Source organism: Phaethon aethereus (genome assembly GCF_964289735.1).
Source record: "Phaethon aethereus genome assembly, chromosome: 4".
Classification (NCBI taxonomy): domain Eukaryota; kingdom Metazoa; phylum Chordata; class Aves; order Phaethontiformes; family Phaethontidae; genus Phaethon; species Phaethon aethereus.
This window is the reverse complement of record NC_138578.1, coordinates 66740432-66760636: the sequence shown is the minus strand read 5'-3', so window position 1 is coordinate 66760636 and position 20205 is coordinate 66740432. Positions and strand designations below refer to the sequence as shown.

Here is a 20205-nt window from a genome sequence, read left to right as displayed (position 1 = left end):
ACATTTGTTAAAACTTATATTCTTAGTTTTGTCCCCTGGAGTCTCTCTGCTTTATTTACAGCACATTTTAGGAATGGTGTCCAAAATTGAATAATTTATCCTACCCATAAAAGCTGACGAAAGCTCTTATGAATCTTTAGGAATTGGTAAGCATTTAAGAATGCTTACCTCCCTTATGTAATATATACCTCATCAGAATGATGTTTGCCTTTTTGCAATGGAATCTCCTTCATCATAAATTTAAGATGATACATTTTCATCTCCATATCCTTCTCTGGAGTGCTGCTGCCCAGCTAGTCATTTTGCATTTATGCATTTGAGTTTCTTTTCTGAATGCAATGCTATGTTACATCTTCCTTAAGATTTACTAATTTCATGTGTTTTCTCCAGTTTATTAAAATAATTTTGAATTGTCGTTGAATTGCAAACTCATTACATCCCTTTCCATTCTTGTATCATCTGTTAACAGTTATACTTAATTTTCAATCACTAATGGCATCATTCAGTGGCATAATAGTCTTATCAGCTTTTTAAAAGAGTCTACTTTGTATACATTCCCAGACTGACCATGAACCATAGTCTGACTGGGGTTTGGGGTTTTTTACTCAGTTAAGTGTTCACGTTCCAGCAATTAGATTTTGACTATAGTTAAGCAGATTGCTGAGAGGAACGTTCATGTGCATGGTGGCAAATGACCTCCTAGTATTGCCATCTATTATACTTTCCCCTTACCCATGAAGCTAGTTACCTCCTCAAAGAAGAAAACTAGATTAGTTTATACTGTTTATTCTGAATATACCTCTGTTGGCCATTTTTCTATCACCTCATTGACCTTCAGTTACTTACAAATTGATGAGTCATTTTTTTCACTATTTTTCAGGCATACTGTCCTTATGAAGCTATAGCAATGCTCATAGAGCTGATGGTCACCAGGCTCACTCAGATGTATCTACACAGCACATCGGCTTGTGCTCAGCCAGAGTCACCATTATCAACCTCAATTGTGAGCAGCAGCTTTTTCTGTTTTGATGTTCTGGATCCTGTTCTGAAGATATTACCTATTATTACTGACTTTGATCTCCTTATGCTAATAGTTCTGATCTTCCTATCTTTTTGAATATCCTTTAGATTATCTTCCAAAGGGTGGAACATTGTACAATGAAATCTGGAGAACAGAAAACTGCTTTTAGCTGCTGTCATTATTTTCTGAAAAGGCTGTAAAAAATTTTTGGCTCTTCCACTGATTAATGTTTCTAGTTGCATTTCTTTTAACATATCTTGTTGCCATTTTTCCCCTGCTTCTTCCTCTGTGGGAATATTTTCCCTTACAACTTCGGAAGTGGCTGAGAATTCATTCTGCAGGCAACTGAGGCAGCCACAGGGCACTCTGCAGGGCAAGGTTCATACTCCAGCAGTGATACTATACTGTGTCTGACAGAAGGCCTCGTTCTCAGACAATTTCAGACATTGGGAGCTCTCCCATTAAAGAGTTTGGATCACAAAGAGAGAGTTTCAATGTGCTAGCAGGCAAGACACTCAGGAAAATCAATCTGAATGAATGAAAGGTATGCTTCAAAGGTGGGTATGTTAAAAATCAATGAACCCCCCAAACAGGAATAAAAATTGATCTTGCTTGTACTTAGTATACTTCTTTTTGAAAACAAAGTATATTAAATTAAGACCAGTTCAGACTCTGAATCAGCTCTGCATAGAGTTCTTTAGCAATGTTTAACACTTTAAGAATTGATTCAGATTTTCTGAGTATTACTATATAAAAAAGATTTATTATTTCTTCTCTTCATGCCTTCTGCAGCACTTGGCACATTGATGGTACTTGAAACAAATAATGAAAAATACTGAATGGTATGTATTTTCTGTTTTTTCTCTGCCTGGAGTTGTAAGATAAAGAATTTTAGTAGAGTCATCAAAGCAATATGTTAGATTAGGTTCTTTTTTTCTTTCCTATTGCTTGCTAGAAAGTTGCAAAATCATTTCGAAATCCTTTGTAAAGACCTAAAACAATCAAATGGGAGAAAAGAGTGAAAAGCATTTTTACGTAGAAGGTGATGTATTCCCTTTACAGTCACTGAATCCTCCTTCCTACATCAATCTAAACCTGCAGTACCTCTGCGTATCTGTAAAGCTCCGAGATGCCATTATCAGCATTTGAAAACAGTGCAACAATCATATTTACTGGACGATGTCTAAACACGTGGATCAAAAAATAAAACAGCTTTTTGTTGGTATGTACATTTTAAGCAATTTTTATTTTGGCTCACATTCTACAGTAAGAGAAGTCAGGAGTAACTTTGCCAGCTTCCACTTCAGCAGATTAACTGGGATCTAGAATAGCATTTCTGAGAACAGAATTTGTCCTCTGGGTAACGGGCAAAAAAGAGACAGTAAGCCTCTTGCGGGGATTGTGCAGCAGAGACCCCAGGGATGAGGAGACTCAGCTGGACCCAGCCATATGGAAGAAACTATGGACTCCCTTGAGCATTTACAAACTACACCTTGCTGAAGGCTTAGTCGTCCCTGCTGGGGGTTGCCATCTATGAAAGACAAATCACTTTCACCTATTACTGGGGTCTCAAGAGCTGTTATAAATATCCTGGAACTGAATTCACAAGCAAAGAAAACTAAAACCAGTTAAAATTTAGTTAAGAGCCTGATGCACTTAATGTTTTCCTACGAATGCTGAAGATGCACTGACAATAACACTTCAGGAAAATTTATCAGGAACATTGTGTGCATTTAGAATACAATTTTTTGCAATGGAAGGTCCTTCCTAAACGAGCACAGCAGTGTTAATGTTGCTACTCGACGTATTTTAACATATGGAATAACACTTGCCCATTTTATTTTATTTTCGAAAATATTCTAGGAGAGATTCTGGTGTGTTTCACGCTAGAACTGCAACCGAAGAAAACATCAAGAAATTCCTCTTTCTCCCTCCGTAGCGACTGCTGCACAAAACAGAGAACGAGACCCTCGGTGAGACGCCCCAGATATTTACAAGTGCAGCAGGCGACGTTTCAGCCCCCCTCCCTCTCCAGGCGAAACACACACGAGCATCGCGGAAGACCCCGGCCCCGCTCCCGCCGCTCCTTGCTCCCTCGCGGGGCGCTTGACACCCGCAGGCCACGGCTGCGTGAGAAAGTCCGCGCAACAACTCCACGCTCCGTGCGCCGGGGAGGGGGGCGAAGGGGGGAGCTCCGCCGCGCTCCCCGGGGCGGGGGGACACGCACACGACGACCTGCCTCCCCCCGCGCCGCCGCCAGCGCCGCGCTCCCCCAACTTTCATTCATTGTTGGCACCGCCGAGCGGCCCCCGCCCGCCCCCCGCGGCCGCCGGGCCGGGGCCGGGGCCGGGCCGGGGCGGCCGGGGCGGGCGGCGGCGCAGCCAGTGAGCGCGGCGCGGGGCGCTGCGGGCGGGGCCGGGGAGGCGCGGCCCCACCGCCCCTATATAGGGCGGCGCGTGGGGCGCTCCCGGCTCCGTGGGAGCGGGGCGAGGGGCGCCGCGCCGGGCGAGGCTAGCGGCGGCGGCTCGGCTGGCGGCCGCTCTTGGGGAGCACTTTCCGCGGGCGGCGGCAGGCACCTGGCAGCGGGGAGGGGAGCCGGCCTGCGTGCGGCGGTGCCGTCCTATTGTTCAAGCGGAGAGGCTCGGGGTGCGAGGGAAGGAGCCGGCGTGCCGCCTCCCTTCTGCCGCTCACCACCCCGTTTCCCTCTGCGCCGGAGCAGCGCCGCCGCCAGGGAGCCGAGGGCCGGGCCGGGCTGTTCGGCACCAGCACCGACAGCTCAGGTGTGCCGGCGGGATCGGGGGAAAGGGGCTCAAACCCTTCCCCAGGCGCTGTGCCTCGGCGGGCCCCGGGAGAGGAGGAAAGTTGCTCCCTTTCCTGCAGCAACCCCAGGAGAAGCTGGACTGGCCTCACCTGGAAGAACTGAGCAAGTTCCTACCTTTCCTATCAGGTGCCTTTGCCGCAGCAAAGCCACGGTATCCGGGAGACCACGGGGAGCAGAATAACGCCCCCCTCCCCGCCGCACATCGCTTGTTGTCTGGTCTGTCTCGCCGTGCTCCCGGGATCACAGGAGGATCTATAGCTGTGATCTGTCACCGAGGAGAAGGAGGTCGTGGGTGAACTCCCTTCCAGCAGGGCAACGAATCACTTCTCGAGCTGCTTATTATTATCGTGCTCTAGGACCAGCCCTTTCCTGCTAAACTTGGCTTGGGAGCTTACAGCAGGAGGGGGCGCGGGGGGTGGAAAGCCAAGCCCAACATCATCTTGTGTGTTTGACTTTTTTTTTCTTCCCTCCCTCCGCCTTCCGTGAGACAGTTTGATGAATGCCTGCGAGAGGGGTATGATTTGCTGAGGCGCCTCTGGCAGGGCGGTGTGTGCGCGGTGTCAGCCCCGCCGCCGCCCCCCGTGGGGCTGTGAGCGGCCCGCGGCGGGGGACGCGCGTGGGAGCGGCTGCGGCGCTGCGCGGGCCGCCGCGCAGGAAGCGCGCCTCTTGGGCGGACGGGGCTTCGCGGCCTCTAGCCGGGGGCTCAGAGGAGAATCACAGCTTTGAAAGGGGCAAGGAAGAAGATCAGGAGCCAGCCCAACTCCGCCGTACCCTGAGCTCGTGGGTTTTCTTCGCCTTCGCAGGGAGCGTGTGAAGACGAGACCCAAGTGCCGCCTCTCCCCGCCACCCGACGGGCTAGCGAGGGAGGGCCCGGGCCCGGCCCCCCTCCCAGCGAAGTTGCCTGCGGCCGGGGATCGGTGCCACCCGCCTCACTTCGCCGGGGCTGTTTTCTTGGCTTGGCTTTGGATAGAAAGGACTTCGCTTTCTCCGCACCCTTGAAAGTTGCCCGAGCGCTCCCCGCGGCGAGGAGGAGGGCGGCGCGCCCCGCGCCTCCCCGGGGCCGAGGCCGGCGGGCCCCGGCCGGGCGGCAGCGGGCGGTGATGATGTGCGGCTGGGGGAAGCTCACCCTGTCCCTGGGGCTGCTGCTGGCGATGGCGGGCGAGGTGGCGCCGCAGCCGTGCCCGGCGCAGTGCTCCTGCTCGGGGAGCACCGTGGACTGTCACGGGCTGGCGCTGCGCGGCGTCCCGAGGAACATCCCCCGCAACACCGAGCGACTGTAAGTAACCCGGCTGGGGCGGCGGCGAGCGCCCCTCGGCTCCCGGCTGCCGTCAGGGCTCCCGCCGGCCGGCGGGGCAGAGGTGGCCCCCGGAGCCGGCCCGCTTTGGGGTCCCGATGCCGTTTGGGAGAGAGGGGGTGTCCGTTCCCTTTCCCTGCTGATGGCGGTGCCCGTTTCCCGGCGATGCGCGGAGACACGGGAGAGGTGGCCGCTGCTCCCAGCGCGCTGCCTTTCATCCCGGGAAGCCGTGGTGAGGAGCGCGATTTCCACCGCCGCGGGCGGCGACCGGGCACACCGCGGCCCGGGGGGCGTCCCGAGGCGGCGGCGGAGCGGCCTCTCGCCCCAACGGTGCCCATTTCCCGGCAAACTTCCCTATTGCGGCGTGCTTTTCCCCGAGGCTCTGGGGAAGAGCCGGGCCGCGGCGCCCCGCCGCGCTCCGCGGGCGGAGGGCAGGCCCCGGGGCGGGCGGTGGAGCTTCGCGGGCGCGCAGCGCTCACTCCCTCTCCGCCGGCTGCCGCGGTGGCTCCGCACGGGGAGGCGGGCGGGGGCGCGCTGCCGCCCGCCACCCTGGCGTGGGGCTGGAGCCCGGCGGGGCTGTGCCCCGGCGCAGACACCCTTCTGCCTTCGGGCGATGCCTCTTTCCCTCTCGCATGGCGCTAAGTTGTGCCCGAACTGTGATTTCCACTCCCACCCCCTTCCCGCCCGCTTTTTGAGAGCGTTCGTGTACCCTGCGGCTAGGTATTCTCTGGTCTTGAGAGGGAGCGAGCGTGTGGTGGGTTATCTATCATACCGGGGGGTGGGTTATCTATCATACCGGGCTGCCTTTCAGGCAGGTCTAAGGAGTGGAAGAGGTGAACACATTACTTCTTACTCTCGAAGTCATTTAAATGTTGGTGTATGAACACACGTCTCGAGTGATGAATTTCGCTCGGGAAGAGTATCAGGGACACATTTCTGCTGAGACTGGCGTGCTTTCGTTACAGTGGTGGTTTGGCCACATGTGGTATAAACAGCAAAAAAACCCCATATTTTTTTTTTCTTAACTAGGTTGGGAATGAGCTGTAATTGTTAGGGTAGTTTCCATGTAATACCACTTCCTAATGGCTTTACCTCTGGAATTGTGAAGTCTGGTTTTATTTGTAGCATTTGGAATTGAGGGAAGATTATATCTTGACCCCAAAATGTTATGAAAAAGGGGCATATAACTGCAGAAGAGAAAGTAGTGCTGAAATATGAACAGAAACGCTAGGGCCTAAATACAGTTTTCTGTTGCTTCTGAACATGCTTTGCATTCTGCAGTCAGTATAGCTTCCTGTGCAGCAAGTGAACAGTTTAGTTTTCATAAAATCATGTTTCCCGTCACATACCCTCCAAACAACCTTATGCTTGCTTGAAAGCTAATGTTTGCTATAGGAAGTTAAGCCCTATTCTGCATTTGTAGCAATACTATGAAAGCTGAAAGTTGCCTAAAAATGGTGAAAACTGTCTTGACTTCAGTCACATAGTTTTTGTAACAAACGTACAGTAGCATATATATAGTAGCTTTAGTGGTTTTCTGAATGCAGTTATAACCATGTTGAGACAGGTTTTGACTCTTCTGTATTGTTAAAGATGAATGTGAGCTTTATAATGGCAGTCAGAACTGACTTTATACGAATCTCTTATTACAAAGTCTGAAACTACTACTTTCGAGATAAGCCTTCATTCAGTCGCTTGGAAGTCAGGAACTCACACAGTGTTAGTTGTAGGGGTGGTTCATTGGGTTCATTTACACACCCTAATTTCAGAAAATGCTGTGCCCATGAAAACAAAGAAAACAATTTAAAAGTGGCTTTTGAATGTTTTAATCTTGCTGCTTATAAATTATTCTTCTTAGGGATCTTAATGGAAATAACATCACAAGAATCACCAAGACCGACTTTGCTGGTCTAAGGCATCTTCGAGTTCTGTAAGTTTTTTCTCTTTCTATCACTGATACCTTTTAGGACTGATGCTACACTTTGTTGTAAAAACCATTGAAATAGTTATCTTTCAGTTTATAAGTTGGATGGGTTATCACTCTTTAACTATTGTGCTACTTCATCCGAACTTACAGCCCCTCCTCTGTATGTTATACACAGATATGAATAAGTTAGCAATTGCCTTAAATATTTGTTTAAATTTTTTTAATCTCTCCTTAAAATTATGAGAACTTGAGGATTTAATTGGGCATGTAGCTTATAAGTAAGAGTTGCTAAAATTGGTTGAGTAACAGTTGAAGTGACCAGTTTAAGGTTAAGAAATTTATAGTTGACACTGAAAATGAGTATTCTCAACCTGAAGTATAAGGGAATTTATTAAGAAAAAGTTATTCCTTTACTGAATTTAAAAACAAGTCTCAGGTGATGATTGTTGCTTTTCCACAGTTTCTGGGCACAAAGGAAACACTCTAACAGTGAATTTGAGGGATGAATGATTTGGCTTGGGTTTTTTTTGTAAATGCTGTTTCAAGCATTATGAAGCTTTTTAAAGTTCTGTGGTGTTTTGTTTTCTGTGGGGAAAAATCTAACTAGTACCAAGTTTAAAATACTGCAGAATTTACTGAGCTTATTTATTAAGGCTATTGAATTTGTGCAAGTAGTCTCAAAATCCTTTTCCATTTCTTTCTGAAACAGAGTATCATGTTGTAATAATTTAAATTTTTTTTACAAAGCGAGGCTACTGTTACGATTACAATTTCTGTACAATCTTTCGCTGATGTTTTTTCCCAGCATCACAGTTCAGTGTTTTTGTTTTGTTATTCTCACATAATACTAATATCGCCTTCATACTGTTCAACTCTAGTCTTACAACTTGCCGAAGAGCAGTGATGTACGTGCATGTGTGCACACAGCATGTATGCATATGTGTAACTTTTTAACTTGGAACTCTTAAAGTAAATGAGCAAATGTAATATCTATTCCTGTTTCTTTTACTGAGGATTGTTTTTCCCCTTTTGGGTATATGAGCCCATGTGAAATGTTCATGACAGGGGTCTGGAAGGGTAAAGTGGATGGCACTCTAAAATAAGTGTTGTATTGTTTTAATGAATATGTGGTCACCTTTCAATGACTACTGTTAATGCAACAAGTTATCTTCGAGCTATTGAAACTTATATATTAAAACTTCTGTATTTCAGTCAGCTCATGGAGAACAAGATTAGTACTATCGAGAGAGGAGCATTCCAGGATTTAAAAGAACTGGAGAGGCTGTAAGTATTTTTAATTCTAAATGTATGAGAAATTTTTTTATCAAATCAGTTGTGTGTTAAGGTACTCAGACCTCTGATTTTGTTTTATTTTTAAACATGGGACATTTGTCCTTGAGAGGCAAGAGATTTAAGAAATTCTCAAGCAGTACATACGGGACATGGGTGGGGGGGACCTTTCATGAGCGGTCCAAATTTGAAGTGTAAACTGCAATTGTCTTGTAGGAAATAGCTGGAATACTATGCAATATTTTCCCTTGAATACACAAGAGCTTTTTTAAAACACAAATACATCTAAAAAAGCCTGTTCTCTGATGTACAGTGTTAGGTGTTAGTCTTGGAGACGTTGGATGTTTTAGAAAATGCCTTATTAGAAGCAACTGCTAGTTATAAATTGTTGTCTTGTTATGTAGTATGAAAGCAGTAATCGAATTGTACTCCAGTTTTTATATGATTAAAGCTTTTACAAAGGCTTAGAAAAAAAATATGAACTGTTAGCTTTCAAAAATTAATTGGATATGGACTTTAAAAAAAAGATTGAGTATTGTGGGGATGAGAGGATCTTGTCTGGTGAAGTTGAAGTGCAAACACCTGCTTGGTTGCAGTAGGACATAGAAAATTAGTAATTCCCAAACTGGTTTAGCTTTTTATAGTAGCTGCTTAATTTTCAGTATGTGCTTTCTTATTTTGCTGCACTTCTAATGAAAATGTTTTTTTAAATACATTGTTCAGTTTATGACATCCAACTCATTAAAGGCAAGATGCTGATTTTTGGATATAGTTACAGTCTGGAGCTAGGAAAGTCTGTGAATGCCACTATATTAATGTATGTTCATGTAGAAATTTAGTGTCTTTGTTATCAGGCATCGTAGTTGCTGCGCTTCCGTTGTACCGCCTTTCTTTAATCATGCCTCTGAGGTCTTGTTTAGTTTTTCATTTGCTGCTGCTTTTAACTTCATAAAGGTATTTCTACTTTACTCCATTGAAAAGCAGCATTGGCCTAAACATTCTGTGTGCAGCCTTATAGTTGTGCTCTGTATCCACAGCTGCTGTGTATTTAAAACAAAAAAACCCACAAACCATTAGGGTTTGGTTAGTCATATAGACAAAGCTATTCAAGAGACTTAGTAACCACCAGTGTAATTATGATATTTCTGTAACAGTTGAAATATCATGTACTTGAGATAATTACCACATTTTTTCAAATAAACCAAAGTAAGTTTTTGACCTAAAAATTGAAAGTGTCATTATATAGTGCAACTTTTTTTGAATAAATTTTAATGAGATTGGTTGTGCTTAGAAATGCATAGTCAGATTTGTTTTCAAAGTCATATTAAAACAGACTTAATGCAATGCTTTTTTACAATATGTTTTAAACTTTGTAGAATGTATAGGGTTTAGTACAGCTTCTCCTGCTGAGGGGTATATTAGAATAATATATACACACTCCTAAATTTGGTTTATAGGGTCTAGCTAAAAAATTAAACAGCAGTGTAGTTCACATTGCAAAAGCAAGTACACATACATGAAACATTAATAAACATTGAGATCCATGCTTTCACTGTGAATGTGGTTTGACGCTGAGATACCAAATACTTGCTAAGTTTTAAAGCAGTATAGTCAACTTTATTTCTTTATTATCTTGAAGCAAGATCCTGCTATGCGATTTGTTAACAATGTTTCAAAAACTATTTTAACTTATGACATAGTTTCAAGGCATTTATTCATAGGATTTCTGAAGTACAGAATTGTAATACTAAAAAAAAAACCCTGAACTTTACTAGTTGAAACTTGCTTGTCTATAGTGTTCACATTTTGCCATTTCATTTTTGGGTTTTTTTGTTTCTCTCGATAAATCTGTAAGATCCTTGGAAAACAGTAGATATATTCCGGTTATGTAAGATACTAATTCTGCAGAGAAATTCTGATAATTGTGGATACTTCTGTGGGTTATGTTTGTTGACTTGTCAGCAGGCAAGCTATGACATTTGAAAGTTTAGTCACTTAGACCTACAAAGTTAGTCTGTTTTGTCTTCAGAATTATTTTGCATCTGCTCCAGTACTTTCTAGAGTTTCTTTAATTTGCTGGAATTCGGTCAGTGTTAGGTGTGTGGGTGACTTGTAATTTGAATATATATGCAGGATGTCTTTAAACCGCCCCAGCTGTTGGCTAAGAGCAAATATTTCATATTTGTGAGGAAAAGCTGAGAAAATTCCTCTTGTTTACAACTGCCAAGTCCGTCTGATGAAGGCGCATTGTTATCTGACAGCCAATTCATCTCCTCGGGATTCTGAAATTCAAAACGATTTCTCAGGAAACGTGTGGATACTTCCTTCAAGTATTTTCTTTTATACATTAAATAGCAAGCACTTTAAAGCTTTTTAGTTTTTTTAATGTGTAAGTGTAGGATGTCACATTTCCACTGCAAGTGTAATGTGCCAAGCTACTGTCAAAGAATACCTGATGCAGTCGTCCTAGCATGCCAATGGAAGGTATAAGTGAACCTTCCTGCAACTTAAGTGAACTCAGTTTCGTTTATAAGACTGTTTAAATGTAGTATTTCTACTAGTGCATACAGGCTGAATGTTAAAGTGTGTTTCCTGTTGTTCAGTACTCTCTTTAATGTGAAGGTCTTTTCCAACCTCAGTGATTGTGTGATTCTGAACAGACTTTCACAGTAGTTTCACTTTGGGTGGAAAAAAAAAAAAATCCTTTTCCCTAGGTTAAGTGGTGCTTTTGTTGTTTGGGGGTTTTTTTTGTTTGTTTTTAAACTGGAATTTAAGTTACAAAATCATTTCTTTTTAGACCAGATTTCCAAGGAACTGTTTGGTTGATCCGTGATTTACTTGTAGTGAATACTCATTTGTAGATCTGATGCAAAACACTGAATATCCTCAACTCCCTCTAAGGGAAATGGGAATTGAAGACCTGAAGCACTTTGCAAAATTAATCTGAGATGAAACTCTCAGCCTTCTATTCAGAAGAAAACTACTTGAGAGATGATTTGATTAAATCTATGTATACCTCTCTTAGAAATGTTTCTCCTATAGTTTAGTTAAGCAACAACAAATCTGTAGTACACTAGATATATGTAATAGTCTGTACACAAAGCTATTTAGACCTAGTATGCTCCATAACAGGAATTTGTGTCACACCAGTGTAACTGTAGAAGTGTGGTGGAAACCAAAACCACAATAAATACTACTGTAACAAGTGATTGTTATTACAGCAGCTCTGCTGTAATCTTAAAGTAAAAATGTTCAGTTAGCAATAAATGATTGAACAGTAGTGCCTACTTCATAAGAACTGGGTGGGAAAACAAGATGGAAACTAGCAACTTAATCAGCTAGGTTTTAGGTTTGTGGAAACTTTAGTTGCTGGAGAGACCCTGGTGAAGCCGAAGGTGACTTTACTATAAGCCTTTTCATTGGATACTTCTCTGAGAAGTCTTTGGTTAAATAAATGGGTGTCCGTCGCAGCGTTCACTTAATTATCTTCTCCAGCAGTCTTGTGTGAAGGCTCAGCTCTTAAGGGGGGTACTAGCTCCTGTCCAAACCAATTTGGTACAACACTGACTGAGCTAGCAAGCCTGCCATGAATATGGCTTTCGTTACAGCCCGTGTCTTGAATGGCTGAATCGCATGGTCTGTGTTGTGTAGATGCTCTGTCTGCTGCAACAACCCTCTTTAAACCTCGAGATATACAGCCTGTTTTTCAATCAATGGGACAGCTTGTACCTGTGTACATCCTGAAGCAGTGTCAAAAACTCTTGGATTAGTTATGATCTTGGCTGTCCTGTATTTAACATCTGCAAGACTTTCTATATCAACTAGTAATCTGTATTACGAGCCCGTGTTCCTATGAGTAGGGCCTCTAAAGAGTATGTGGCTGTGTCAGTGGTGGGTTTCAGTATGCTTCATGGCAGGAATGCACTGAGGGTCAAGGTATGGAGAATTTCCACAGCACTTAAGAATTTCCAGAGATCACTGCTTATTATGGGAGGCAAAACCTTTTGAAACAATTCCTTATGAGAATGTGAAATTAAACACTTGTTTCTTCTTTCTTTATAAAGCTTCCTTCGCGGGTGCAATGTTTGTAATAGTTTGAAATAGTCTCTTAAGAAAACAAGATGAACTGAAAATCTCTACTTTCTAAAAATGAACACTGTTATTAGACACAGCTTTAAAAATTACTTTTAAAAGTTGTAGTCACTTACTATCCCCAAGAATGCCGCCTTCTGTGGTGTTGCAGCTACTGTTCAAAGTATCCCAGTGTTTTTACAAGCTATTGTCATCTGGAGGGAGGTATAAAATTTGGTTGAAGACAGCTGCTATAGATTGCTGAACCAGTTCTGTTGTAAGGTTTTGAGGGCTAAATATACTCTTCACTTGTTAACATAGCAGACCAGTTACCTTTTCATTTAGGAAAAAAATGTTTTTCTGGATGATAGGAACATTGTTTTAAATCATATTTTTTCCTAGTAACTTTTCTAGTGGTTGAGATGCCACCTCTGGTCATTCTAAGACTATGCTAAACATCCAGAATGTGAGGATAGGAAGAGTTTACAGCAATTGTTTGAAAATTACCCACATTTTTCTTCCTGTAACTGGGAATAATCCATTGAGGCAGCAGTATGCCTCTAACCTGCTAATTTGGCGTCTGATTCGGCAGGCATTTACCACGTGAATAAAACTTGTTTTGCATCAGTAGTCTCAATGATTACTCTTGTGAGAAATGTTACTTGTGTGGCCTAAAAAGTTTCCAGGCCAATCCCCTACAATTTTGAAACTTGAATTGAATGGACATTTTAGAAATAAATTCTATTATCATCTTAATATTTCTAAAGAGCTATCTGTGTAGACCTAAAAACCCCCAAACTAACAAAAAAACCCCCAAGCCCCATGAAACCTACTTCTGCTGAAAACCACTCTGGAGGTAAACGTTACTCTCACGGGCTCTCGAACAACTGCAACTTCTGAGTTAGTATCTAAGCTAAATATTTACACCCCCCCCAATACCTCTCCAAAAACTAGCCCCCCTGAGCTACATGGTGTGAGCTGAAATCCTGAGTTCAAGAAAAGAATGCTGTAAGGGTTGAACTTCAAGTTGGTACTTGAAATAGCTTTTAAACTGAAAGCTAGCTATGGTGTATTTTCACGCTTCTTACAATATATTACTGAATGATGGAGAAAGAAAAATGCATGAACTGTAACAAAACATTTAATTCTTGAAATATTTCTAAATTTTTACAACAATTCTAAAAATACAAACTGAGGAATTGTCTGTACTTGCTATTTATTTGGGCTCCATCTCCACAAGTACATTAAAACAAGGTATTAAAACTTAAAATGAAGAGAACACTTACTTAGGAGTGTACTTACGAGTGTTTGAGTAGTACTGAAAATTATTAAAGTTTTGTTCATGCTGTGGATGAACAATTTGGAACTTAGATATGTCATAGCACAGAAGGAAAAATGTATTTCAGCTACATAGAAAACACTTTTCCTTGAAACTACTTAGTAAACAAACTGAAGTACTACTTGGATTTCTTCTCTGGATATAAATCTATATGTGAAACTGCTATGTTTGCAGCTTCTGCAGGAAGGGCTTAATTATAACCTTAATATATAGGAGTCAATCTTGTCAAAGATATTAAATGAGATTCAGTGTAATAAAGTGGTTTTTAGCTGTATTTCACATATGTGGTTAAAGTTATCTGTTTGGGCTCTTACCTAGCCTGATAAATGCTAAGCTATTGAGCTCTATTAGCAGGTTTTGAAATTATAAAACCAAAACTCACTTGTGACTTACCATGATCTCTGAATATATGGTGTTTTACAGAGCATCTCATTTTACAAAGGCATGCATAGTAGGATGGACTAAGAAATAAAATGTTCTATCTTGTATCAAAAACAAATACAGCTTGTCTTGGGCGATACTGCCTACCAGGCCTGGGCAATTATCAAGGGAATTAGCAGCTGTTTCAAAATAGACTAGTACTGCTCTCTTTGCCTAGTCTAGGAAAGGGCTACACTATATTTTATGTGTGTTTTCTTAGGGTGCAGACTTACTGTATCACTGTTGGGATAAAACATGCTTTCCAGAGATTAAAATAAACATGTGTGCTAACTTTTTCTTATGTATTGATGAGTGGCATGAGACAGCAGTTTTATTCCAGTTATTTGACTATCTCTAGCTGTGAAATGTAAATTCCAAGTAGGAAAATAGTAACTTTTAAAAGAGGAGTAGCACATTTTCTGTGGTTCTTTAATTTATTGATGCAGCTCACATTTAATCCCAGAAAAATTAGTTTTGGTCTGAACTTTTTTCTCAGGGTTTTGAATCTCTGATAGACCGTAGCCCTTTTAGTTGCAGAAAAGTGTTAAAACCCCCAGATTTCACTTCTGCATAGCTACATGATCGAAGTTCAGGAGCAGGGACTGCTGGAAAAAATGTCAAATGCTGTCTAGTTTTCTGATGTGTTTTAACTGAAGCAAAAAACCCCCAGTTTTAACCAAAGCAAAATATGATTTTTTTTTTTTCCCCAATTCATAGAGGCTTAGACATGAAGTTTAAAGGCTAACAGGGAATTTTAGGACCCCTGGTGCTAAATGCTATGTTAGCAGTGGAGTCACTGCTACTGTTCCAGGAATCATTTGTATCACTGTCATAGCTAAAAGAACAGCCAGTAAATGAATGATACTTCATCTTGTTGTGCTTGACTATAGATAGTCTCCATGAAAGGAGCCTTTTTGTCAGTAAGACCTTATATTATATAGTGTGCAAGTTGTACTGAATTCTTAAAATAAGTTCTCAGCTCTTTAGCTTGAAGTTAATCTCCAATTTCTTTTCTCATTGAATCCTGGTCATCATTTTGGTGTGCAAGTTCATTACTGAAGCCTGAGAATTAATTTTTCAGTTGGGGTACATTCTGAACAGTTTGACTATGGCAGCCAGGAGGGTCTAGGTTGGACTGCCTACAATCTGAGGTGCTAATGCATGTGGTTGTTTATAAAGGCTGCTTATTTTTTAAATTTTCTCCCCCTTAAAGCATTGGTACTTACTCACCTGTCTGGTTTCAGTCTGAATATGTGAGCATTTGAAGGGTTAATACCTTCACGCATGTGTGGTAGGTAGCGGAAGAATAATGAGTTCAGGTAGAGAATATGTTTTGAACAGCCCTGAAGGGGGTGAACAGTTATTTCTTGTTAATCACGGATGTGAAAAATCCTTCTCTTAGCTAATCCTACATAGTTTAAGGGCAATGCATAGCGCATTCCTCATCTTAGAACAAGGAGGAGACCATGAAGCCTGCGGTGCTAATCACTTACCAAAGGAATGTGGGACCATCTTACATGAATTGTACTGGGGCACCTGTATTTATAGCTAAAAAAAAACCCTACAGTAATTGTTCTGTATTAGCAGACTTTTGTCAAAGCAACTTCAAATATCTTCTCTAAAAATGTCTGTTAAATCAGAAGTAGACAAAGACTGCCTTTTGAAGACAGTATTTAAAAAGATGCAGTTTCTCAAGGAATTTTAAAAATCAGATTATAGCTACATTTTGATTGCAGAATACTACTAAACGTTTGATAAAACTTTAGGTCGAAGAGCGATGTTGTTCTTTTAAAAGCCTTGTAAATGTTTGCCATTATTTTTAGTATATTTTATTCATCTGAGTCTCTTTTTCTCATGGGACTGCTTTTATAGGTCTACAAGTCAAACTGCAGTGAGAAGTCCTGTTTGCTCTTTGCAGACCTTTTTACGGATTCCAGGGCAGAGAGGCTGTTTATTTTTCCCACATCTGTTTTGTGCTCATCCTTTGTGACATTGTTTGCTGGATGCTTTTCTTTCTTGCTTCCTCTGAAATGCGTAATTTGCACTGTTGCAAAATGTTGAAATCAAATCTGATTCTACAGGACTGTTGTGTCAATGTTTGTTTCAAATAGTGTTTTGTGTTTGGAAGATATTTTAAATTGGTGCTATAGAGCACTGATATTAAACTTGAAGCTATACATTTTAGTTTTACTCTGTAAGAATCATATTTACCTGTTTCAGAGACAGTTCAATACTTAAGAAAAAAACCCCAGACTTAATGTTAGATGGCCACAGGTGAAACTGAGTTGTGATTACATTTTAATACAGCATATTTCAAAGACCATCTAAGGTGCCCCTTGTTTTAACTGCAGAAGCCACAGTTCTATCTGGAATTTTACAGTCAAACACCGAAATGTATGAGGGATCTGGCTGCGTGGCTGGCACTTCAGTGACTCATACTGTTATATTACCTCACTTACTCTGAAGAGTCTGGTTGAAACTTCATTAGAAGAAATGTTTTATTTTCCTTCATAGTATGTGGTGCACTGCGCTGGCTTGTCTTTAATAATAGTCTAGATCGATAATCAAATACAATGTGGCAAAGTCTCCCTTAATTTTTTTTAAGACACACCAGCCTTTCTGACTTTAGTTTGGCAGGATGCCTGTGCAGGTGCTACAGAGAAATACTTGAGTGAAGACTTACTGTGGTAACTCGGTGCCAGCCAGACAGTTACGATTTTATCTAAACTGTTTGCAGGTTCATCTTGCCTTTGTAAACAATCTGTCCAAACTCTAGCTAAAATCCATCTAATAGATCAACTTCTGCTCCACTTTTTCTTTGCTTTTTTTTTCTCTCCTGGAAGTAATCCCAGGTGCTGTCAAAGATCATCGTGGCTTCATATTATTCTTGATCCTATATTACTTTATGGAGGTTTTATAACTTCTGTTTCCTTCTCGGTGGTATACTTTATAGAATACAGTGCAATGAATTAGCCTCACAGGATTGTGGAGGCTTCAGGAAGCCTCTGTAGGATTGTCTCGTCCCACTGATTAATGCAAGGACTATCAGAGCAGGTGGGTGAGGGCTGTTTCCAGTTGGGTTTTGAATGTCTCCAACAATAGAGAATCTACAGCCTCTCTGGGCAACCTGTTCCAGTGTTTGACCACCCTCACAGTCAAAGACTTTTCTTATGTTTAAATGTAACTTCCTGTATTTTGGTTTGTGCCCGTTGCCTCTTGTCCGTTCACTGTGCACCCCTGAGAAGAGTCTGGCTCAGTCTTCCTTACTTGGGAAGCAAGTACATCACGTATTTATACACATTGAGATCGCTCATAGCTTTCTCCTCCCCAGGCGAAACAGTCCCAGCTCTCAACGTCTCCCACTGTGACAGCTGGTTCAACCTCTCTGCTTGATCATCTTTGTGGCCGTTCCCTGGAATTGTCTCTCTTGTAGCGGGGAGTCCAGCACTGGGCACAGCTCTCCACATGTCTCACCAGTGCTGAGTAGAGGGGAAAGATCACCTGCTTTGACCTGCTGGCAACATTCTTTCTAATACAGCCTAGGATGCTGTTGGCCTTTGCCAGGGCATGTTGCTGGCTCCAGTTTAATTTCTTGTTCACTTTCACTTTCTCTGTAAAACTGATGTCCAACTAGTTGTTCTCCAGTGTGTGCTGGTGTGTGGTGTTATTCCTGCCCAGGTGCAGGACTTTTCATTTACTTTTTGTTGAGCTTCATGAGTTTCCTTTTTGACCAATTCTCCATCCTGTCCAGGTTCCTCTGACTGGCATTGCACACATCTGCTGCATCAGTCATTTCTTCCAGTTTTGTACCATCTGCAAACATGCTGAGGGTGCACTCTGCCCTGTCTTCCAGGTTGTGCATGAAGATGTTGTACTGGAGCCAATACTGTTCTCCTGGGGTACACCACTAGTGACTGTTCTTCAGCTGGACTTTGTGCCACTAATCACAGCCCTTCGAACTTGGCACTTGAGAGAATTTTCAGTCCACCTGACTATTTGCTTTTTTTAGCCTTTGTCAGTTTGTCTGTGAAGACAACTGTTATGAGAGAGAGTGTCAGAAGCTTTACTGAAGTCAGATAAACAATATTCCCTGCCTTCCCCTTCCTTGTTCATTGTAAGAGGCTATCAGGCTGGTCAGGCATGATCTTCCCAGTTGTAAACCCATGCTGACTATCCCCAGTCATCATCTTATCCTTGCTGTGTCTAGAAATAGTTCCTGTTTTGTTCCATCACCTTCCCAGGCATCAAGTTGAGGGTGCCTGGCCTGTAGTTTCCTGGCTTTTGCTTTGTTTTTCACGCTTTTTTTAATGCCATAGGCAGAATTTATAAGAGTAATGACCAGCTATTTATAGAAATATAATTTGTATTGAAACAGTAAGGAGCACAGAAGCTTCCAGAAAACAACAGCCTTAGTTTCTCTCCTAGTTGGGTTTTGGCTTGCCTTTTTTTTTTCCTAAACAAAGAGCTTGTCCTACCTCTGCTTATATTGGAAAACCTCTTAAAAGAAGCAAATGGAGTAGACTCCTGATTCTCTGTGCAAAATAGTGTTCTGCATAATGTATGGAGAATTGATTGGGGTAGGGGAGGAATGTGGTAATTTTGGTCTTGACATCAACCCCATGTGAGAAGAAAATGAAGGACAGAAAATACTTTAGTGTTCAAGTAGTGTATGCTAGTACAATGTAATACTATAGTTTGTGAAGTAACTTTCACCACTCCCTACATGAGTAAGAAACTGAGTTTGCAGTAGTGTCTATGTCCTGCTTTCTTTCAGAACTGTTTTTTACTAAAACAAGTACCTAATTGGCATTTGATATTCAGTTGAAACTAATTTAGATATCTTTCTTAGCCAGTCATTATTTACCCTGGAAAATGGAGTCCTGCTAAGTGGTTCTTGACCTGGGGAAAATTTTTATTTAGGCACCCAAATGCTGTAAGATCAGCCCTGAACTTCTCAAATTCCAATTTTTATTCATGTGGTCAGTAAACTTGATATTGCTAGGTTTAATGAGATTATAAGTAATTTGACTAGGGATGAGAAGATCTTTGCAGAAAATTCTTAGTGGAAAAACTGGCACAATCTTTTGCTTAGCTCTTAGTTCTTGGATCGCCTTCTCATTTGATGACATGTTCCTGCAAGTCACATTCACAGACAGCAGTTGCCAGTTCAGTAGATTATGGCGTTGGACATGGATACACAGAGGTTCTCTGGCAGATACAGCAACACGTTGTTTGTAGAAAAGTAATAAGGCTTGCCTTCCTTGCAGACATAAGCCTATGTCAAGCTCTGTATAAAGTTCTCTGGTGAGGAGAGAGGCATCACTTATTCTGATGTCTATTATTCTGACTCTATATCTAGGGTCAGGTTTTTAGGACTTAATAGTTAAACCAGTCCATGGAGATAATCTGAGTGCTGTGCACTAGCTTTCTCTTTTAAGATACTTGGATAATTTTGTAGATTGATTCTGTATTTCCTGAGCTTATAAAGCCTTGTGGTTTAACCCCAGCTGGCAACTAAGCACCACACAGCTGCCTGCTCACTTCCCCCTTGGTGGGATGGGGGGAGAATCAAAAGGGTAAAAGTGAGAAAACTTGTGCGTTGAGATAAAGACAGTCTTAATAGGTAAAGCAAAAGCCACACTCACAAGCAAAGCAAAAATAAGGAGTTCATTCACTACTTCCCATTGGCAGGCGGGTGTTCAGCCATCTCCAGGAAAGCAGGGCTCCATCATGCTTAATGGTTACTTGAGAAGACAAACACCATAAATCCAAACATCCCCCCTGCTTCCTTCTTCCCCCAGCTTTATATGCTGAGCATGACATCATATGGTATGGAATATCCCTTTGGTCAGTTGGGGTCAGCTGTCCCAGCTGCATCCCCTCCCAGCTTCTCGTGCACCCCCAGCCTACTTGCTGGTGGGGTGGGGTGAGAAGCAGAAAAGCCCTTGACTCTGTGTCAGCACTGCTCAGCAGTAACAAAAACATCCCTGTATTATCAACACAGTTTCCAGCACAAATCCAA

The 20205-nt window shown here is 42.4% G+C and overlaps 1 protein-coding gene across 2 annotated transcripts in view; it reads left to right on the top strand.

Moving 5' to 3' along the window:
• Nucleotides 1-4585: 4585 nt before the first annotated feature.
• Nucleotides 4586-20205, top strand: part of SLIT2 (slit guidance ligand 2) — a 277451-nt gene continuing 261831 nt past the window's right edge. For both annotated transcript variants that reach the window (XM_081999585.1, XM_081999584.1), the window contains exons 1-3: nt 4586-5118; nt 6995-7066; nt 8276-8347. In XM_081999585.1, coding sequence (XP_081855711.1) covers nt 4943-5118; nt 6995-7066; nt 8276-8347 — 320 coding nt within the window. In that variant the 5' untranslated portion in view covers nt 4586-4942. The remainder of the gene's footprint in view (nt 5119-6994; nt 7067-8275; nt 8348-20205) is intronic.